The following is a 7,190-nucleotide window of genomic DNA, read 5'->3' on the forward strand; positions in this document are numbered from 1 at the left end:
CTGTCTTAGAGCAGATCTTATTTGTAGGTTAAATAAAATGTGGGTAGTAGATAAATGCAAGCTTGAAACAAATTAGTTCAAGGCAGGAATGGGAGACCAGGGCTGTTCTTCCATTTGGTCACAGCTGTACCTAAAATAACATACCCCTACGCTTGTAGGAATGGAGAAAAGAGTAACTAGAAGAAGTACAGACCTTGAAGCAGTTGTCAGTGTAAGGTGTGAGTACACCAGTCCTGCAGCACTTAAGAAAAGGATACAGACTCTGAAGAATGATACGTATGTACAATTTATTTAAAATACATAAAAATCTTATTATACAATCTAAATTCTAGCAACATATACAAATACAGACCAACTACAATACATGCTGAGGTAAGAAAAATACATTCTGGGAGAATATAACTGACACTCAAGCCATTCCCATTTTCAAACAATATTTATATGCATTTCCTTGTATCTATCTTTTCAATAATTAAAAGAAAGACCTTAAACGTACCTTTCAGTTGTGTTGTACATGGGATAATGCCAGAATTAAGTCTAAAAATGAATGCCTTTTATATCATGCATTTTACATTCAGGAATCAAGATCTACAATATAGGATGTTAACTCAAGCTTGATCCATTTGGGCAGGGGCGGGGAGGGTTAACACCTCATTTAAAACATTTTAAGAAAATGAGACAGTGAATATCTCAACTGGTCCTAGATATTGTGAACCAAACTGCACTGTCTCCAACTTCCAGCATTTCATCCTCTGAGAGGAACAACATTTTCAGAGTTCCCTTTTGTTTTAGGGAACGGAACTTGCATTATGCTGACCTTGACTGAAATCACTATTTTGCAGGAATTGATCAAAAATTCATTCCATATACAGCGCCAGTAGTGAAATCAATTTGATTTCAGTCTTAACACCGATTTGTACCAAGTTTTTCTAAACCCTGAAGATTTTTCTTCTTTTTTTAATCATAGCTTTTAAGACAAAGTAACAGCATAGGTCGCATGAATATGGATTTCAGAAAGCAAAGTGACTTCAATAACTTGTTTTATGAACAAACTTTTATTGCACTGGATGCATTCTACTGTTTCTGAATTGTAATTTAAAATTTGTGCCCAGTTAGAAATGAGGGGATTTTTAGAATGGCTTTTTAGTAAGTCATTTCCATTAACCACTACTTGACTGACCAATGACATTTCCAACAGGAATTGGGTACACTATGCACAATTCTCTTTTCATTTTTTCCCCTCTCTTCACCTCCCCTCAGTTGCTAAAATAATCCTTTTTTCTTTTAAAAAGCGTTGTAATTTTTTGGATGAAGTTTGATTAATTTCAAAGCATATGGAACAGAAGGGAAAGGGTTTTACAAGAACATTATTACTTATTATCAAGTTACAAGAAAGTAAGATGCACTTAAGAGCTACAGATTCAATTCTCTTAAAATAAATAAATATCACACGTTGTAGAGAGTGACTCTCACCATGTTTAACAACACTGAAACAGTAATGGGGTTTGATACTTTTCAGCAGAAGACTGACTCTAGAATACCATTCAAGCTTAAAACATTCACATTTAGGCATGATGAGCCCAGTCCTGCAAAATCTTATTCTCATTAGCAGGATTAGTCCTGTGTTTGTAGAATCAGGCCTTAAGCAGCACAGTGTATAGCATCTCAAATTCAAACTGTTTACTACGACACAGTGAAAAGTGTTGGTACCACAAAAACAGGATTTTCATAATAACAAACTAAATATCAAGGGAAAGTCAGAGTAAATATCCTAAACTGAAGGAACAAATGAAGTACTACCCTAAGTATAATTGATTAAAATATTCTAAGATTTGTGAGGGGCATAATCACCTTTGTCAGCATTAGTTTATTTATATCTGAATGCTACAAGTCTACTCTACAAACTGTGAGCGATAAAGTCTTATTTGAATTGTGTGTCCAAAAAAAGAAACATTCTACCAACGTCCATAAAACTGGGCTAATGTGTATACACTGATGTCACATACATAAATTCTTTCAGCATTCTCTCAACAGTGCCATCACGCTATTAAAATAAAAAGAGCCATTTAAAGAGGTTTTTCACTACTCACTGTTTCTGCTTAACCGATGTAAAAGCAGCAGCTGTGCTTTCTTTCTACAAGATAAATATGACTTATTAAAAATTAAGTATAACAACTCTAAATTGTTTTAAATAGCATCTGGCACAATTAAACAAGATTTTCTATCTAATCTCAACTACTATAGATACCAGTAAATCTTTTTCAGAAGATAATTCAGTATAGGTCAAAACCTTAAAACTAATATACTGCAGAGAAAGGTAAAAACAGTCAAGTGTATGATGAATCCACTTGGTTACATAATTGCTTTTAAGCTGATACACTTTAAAACAAGTGCCAATTTTGTTGTTAAGCTTTGGTCATTTCCACCCTTTTAACGACAAAGTGGTTATATTTAAGGCCCTACGGCCGAAATTTCAGATGTGCCTGTGCCACATTGTACACACACACTTACATGTAAGTAACCCTGAAGTGTACCATGGTGGCAAACCGGGGTTTGTGCTTGGGTACATGCATGAACACTGTGCACTTACCTGGGTGTTCATAAGCTTACACCTGCATGTTTTAAAATACATCCCTTAATCTCATAAGCTATCAACCATACTTGCCTCCTGATGAAAGAATCCCTAAGAGTTCTTGGAAAGGCAGGCACCCTTGTAGACCTGGCAGTTCTGCAAAGAATGACCAAGTTGTCAAACCAACTGTAGAGGCAATTGGAAACCTTGGAGGATTCAAATTCAGATTATTCAGTAGTCTTCACTTGCAAGGTGTGAACTAAAAAGCAACTAATTAGAAGACTCAAGTCTGTGCACACAATCCATTAGTATGAAGTTAAAGTTCTCCCTGGAAAGACCAGGTCTGAGTGGCTTGGGAAGATTTGACAGAATAAAGAAAAAACACTACTTAACTACCCAATTTCACCTTTCAGAGTTAAAAGGGGCAGGAAACTGTTTTCTCCCAAGAAGCTAAAAAACAATCCAGATTGGCAGGCCTGAGTCGCTTCTCTGTCATGAACAAAAGACAGGACTGCTCCTAAAAGCGCTGTAGTTCCTTCCAATGAAGTTAGTGGGAGTTTGCCACTGGGGTCAATAAGAGCAGGAGCAGTCCTCAATTATATCAGTCAACTTGCTTTTTCAATATTATATGTGAATATTTGAAATGTGCTTTAAGTGGGAAAGTGAATCTTGTATAACACTATTTTCACACAGACTTAAATTACTGATATTTGTACTATAAAAATCATCTTTCCAAATGGATTGTTTGTGTCCATGCAGCACGACAACTTCTGCAGTTCACTGTGGAAGTTCATTTCCTCCTGTCTAAGAGAGTACTATACTGGTGTCCATATTTTCTGACCAGGCAAGCAATAATTGAGGGTGTATATATTCTCATAAAAAATGTCAGGAGTCTTAGTTTCCCGGACTACAGATATCACATTATTATCCACCTCCACGCTACTACAACTAACAATATAAAAACCATGATTAAAAAAATTAAATTCATAGCCACCATAAAAGAATTTTGTTTTAAAAAACTGTCACCTTTCCTAACTCAGTTCATCCTTGGCTCCTGTGGAATGTGGTGCACTCTGTGGTACCTGGTATACCAGTTCATCTGAGGAGCCTGGTCCCAGCATCCCCTTAGGTGTGTCATACAATGCATGTGCGGATGATGAACTGTCTGTCCTAGATAAAAGTTTGTTATAAATTCCCAATATGGGAGGGGCTTGGTTCCCTGTAGCCTTGAAGGTAGAAATTGAAGAGACACCCAGAGGGGCTGTAGGATGACCTGACATGTCCATGATTATTGGGGTTGCATATTCTGGTCCAGTTATAGGCAGTGGTTCAGCATAAGCGTGATAGACTTCTTGCACGGGTGAGTTATAAGGATCCAAATCAGCATAACTTGCTTCTTTTCCTTCTTCTGGCTTAAAGGTTGATCTCTGATGACGAGTGCCAACAACTCCACCTACCAGTGGTTGAGCATACTCTGCAACACCCCCAAAAAAGAAAACAGTTACTAATAGGGACATTATCAACTCCAATATAGTGGCGTGATATTAAACACAGAACTTCTCATGTGAACCACAGGAAACATTACACTGTGTCAAGCTAGTGGGTGCCTCCAGTGTCAGATACTTTGGAAGAAGCTGCAAAGGAGCCCAAGAGTAAACAGATGCTGTGCCTGTAGTGAAATCTGAATACTTTCCATTATAAACCCAATTTCACCTTTATGGGATGAAAATTTCCCATGCTGAGAAGTTAAGGCTGTATTGTTTGGAAGGTACAGCAAAAACAGCTCATCCCCTTCCCAGACTTAGGTGTCAGGGATATGGTTTGTGCCACCTGGGTAAGCCACTGACTTTTGAAAATAAAATTTTACTTATGTTCAGTACAGACTTAGCTGGCAGCAACAATAGCTGAACACAAGAGATACAGGGTGAGGGAGCATGGGGTGAGCACACAGGGACTGGCCAGGTGAAAAGCAAGACAGGACAGGGACAAAATAGAAGCCACTTAAGGGTTCATGCTCATTATAGTGCAGATCTCCCACAGATCACACAGCTAGAGCACTGCCACTACTTAAGCTAGCTAAGGAATGTCTCTGTTACACTACAGTAGGAGTAATGAAGACTAGGTTTTGGATAGTTACCAACCTGCTTGGTAACTATCCAAAAGGGACCAAACTAGACACTGGCATCTGGTAAAATCAGGGCTTCCCCTGACATGTCCTAGACAGCCTTTCACCGTTTCTGGATGCCCTTCCTACTTAACTCCTGATTTCCTGTAAAAGATCCCTTACAGGTCACTCATTTGTCTGGTCAGAAATAAGCTATCAACTCCTTTGAAGAAAGTGAATGATACAAAATAATCGGTTTCCAGGTATTGCTGAAATTCTGAATGGGGACAGCACCATATAAAGGTAATTCAGATGGACAAAAACCTGATGCAGGTTGCCATCCCTGAAAGGTAATGTTGTACATAAGGGGAAAATCAGCCTGTAATCAACTTGATTTCAAAATAATGCTATTTGCATGAATAATGCCAGGGCAATTTTGCAGTATATTAATTATTTGCCATTCCTTCTCTCACTCTTCTCTGCCCTTCTATTTGTAAAGAAACTAAAATTTAATCTTGGTACTACATAAGAAATTCTGTGTTCCTTGCAGGGCAGAAGAAAAGGAAAAAAAGGAGTTGAGGGGGGAGGCCAGCCAGGAAGCAGAGAGAGAAAAGGAAGCTAAAAAAGTGGGAAGAGAACATTCAGCTGAACAAAAAGGAAGAATAATCTAACCCCCACCACCACACAGGTTGGAACCCAGTTAAATGCTACTTTTATTACTTGTATGTCAAAAGGCGATTAAATTATTTTTAATGCATTACTCTAAGAGCAGCCTGGTTAGACACATTGTGCCTCTATTAGTTTCTCCTCTGTAAGAAACTTGAAAATACTTCAAGCTGTTCAGTGCCTGTAGAGGAACTTTAGAATTATGTACGCAATGTCTTAGCCTCTATTTCACAAAAAACATTAATAGATTTACATGTTAAGATTATTTAAGTGTTAATCATTTAAATCCCAAATTATGTTAGCATCTTGGGGCAGCAAAGATTATCAAGAAGCAGAAACTGCATTCTCAGAATTGCTACACTTAGAAAATAGCTGCATCTCTCCAAATGGCACCTGCAATTACAAGCTAAACTTTATTTTTGGATTCTTTATCCTTAGGATAGAACAGAAGTTATACAGATTTTGCATGCAGCAAATAGATACAAAGTATAAAAATATTGGATGTACATATTCAGAATTCTTAGCCTACAAACAGGTAAAAATAAGCAAAGAAAACCCCAGGTACCTGCAGACTCTGTTTGCAACATGGTTGGGACATCTCTTGGTCTCAAGTGACCTATTTCACTGCTGCTATAGCGAACAGGGGTTTCTTCATGCTCAGCTGACTTGGCAGGAAAAAACTGCTTCATGCCCTTCCACCATCCTTTATGCAGATTTGAGAAACACAAGAATGTAGGAATTTGCATGCAAGAACTCTGTTGCATTACACATTAAAGGGTGACATTGTAGTCTTTTCTGATCACTAAATGGCCATTTTTTTGATCAACTATATGACATTTTTCTGGCACTTACATGTATAGTGAGTGGAAATCTGTTCCTGAACGCACAGCCCTGCATGTACAGAAAACCACCTAGGCACATAGAGCGGACATCTGCAGTAGTACCTGGGGCACATATGCACACACCTTGTAGACATGGGGGGGGCGGGAGAAGAGAGAGAAAGGGGTGGAGCGGGGAGAGGGAGAAGGGCTTCCTGTCTTTTGCTCTTAATACTGAGAGCAAAAGACTCACCTAGGAAACAAAGGTCCCAGATTCTAGGCCACCCTCACCCAAAAGGAATTTGGACCTGGGCATTCCTGACTTGCCAGCATAACATTCTAACCATCATAGTATAGACCAGATATTATCTAGTCCAATGGTTTTCAACCTTTTTACACTGAGGGCACCCCTTGGAAAATGCCAGCACTTAGTTTTCACTCTTTTTTTGCCCACGGAAAAATATTAGAGCAGTTTTGTTCATGCAAACAGCTCAGAAAGACTCACAACTATGGATTCCTATTTGATATCTCTGGTTTAACTTATGAACCATGTCTGTAAACCTAACAGCACTAACGCTGCATGCCATCCTTAAAAGGATCTCAAGACACCCCAAGGTTGAGTCATGAATCTAATCCTTTTCCAGCCCTGCTTTTGACTGAATGAATAAATGGCTGCAGTAGCTGCATATACAGATGTGTGGAGAAGGATTTGAGGAATCCAGTATCCAGCAAGAGCTCAAAGATTTCTGGAGTCTAGCCAACCCCTCTCCTCGCAGGGGTGGTGAGTATATTTTTTCCCCATTACCACTGTCTGGTGTGAATGCTAGTTAATCTCTTGTCTAGCTTTCCAAAAAGGTGATTTTATTGAGAAGAAACAGGCGCTTTCTCTTTATTTCATAGATTTCATAGATATTAGGGCTGGAAGGGACCTCGGAAGATCATCGAGTCCAGCGCCCTGCCCGAAGGGCAACAGTCAGCTGGGGTCATAGGATCCCAGCAAGATAAGCATCCAATTTGCTCTTGAAGGTGT

General features: G+C 38.8%; 1 protein-coding gene across 1 annotated transcript in view; it reads right to left on the reverse strand.

Moving 5' to 3' along the window:
* Positions 1–268: 268 nt before the first annotated feature.
* DCBLD2 (discoidin, CUB and LCCL domain containing 2) overlaps positions 269–7,190 on the reverse strand; it is a 140,800-nt gene continuing 133,878 nt past the window's right edge. The window contains exons 14-15 of the mRNA XM_019526662.1: positions 5,908–6,045; positions 269–4,046 (exon numbers count right to left, since the gene is read on the reverse strand). Coding sequence (XP_019382207.1) covers positions 3,604–4,046; positions 5,908–6,045 — 581 coding nt within the window. The 3' untranslated portion in view covers positions 269–3,603. The remainder of the gene's footprint in view (positions 4,047–5,907; positions 6,046–7,190) is intronic.

Source organism: Gavialis gangeticus, unplaced genomic scaffold, assembly GCF_001723915.1.
Source record: "Gavialis gangeticus isolate Ggan-Ray unplaced genomic scaffold, GavGan_comp1, whole genome shotgun sequence".
Taxonomy (NCBI): Eukaryota; Metazoa; Chordata; order Crocodylia; family Gavialidae; genus Gavialis; species Gavialis gangeticus.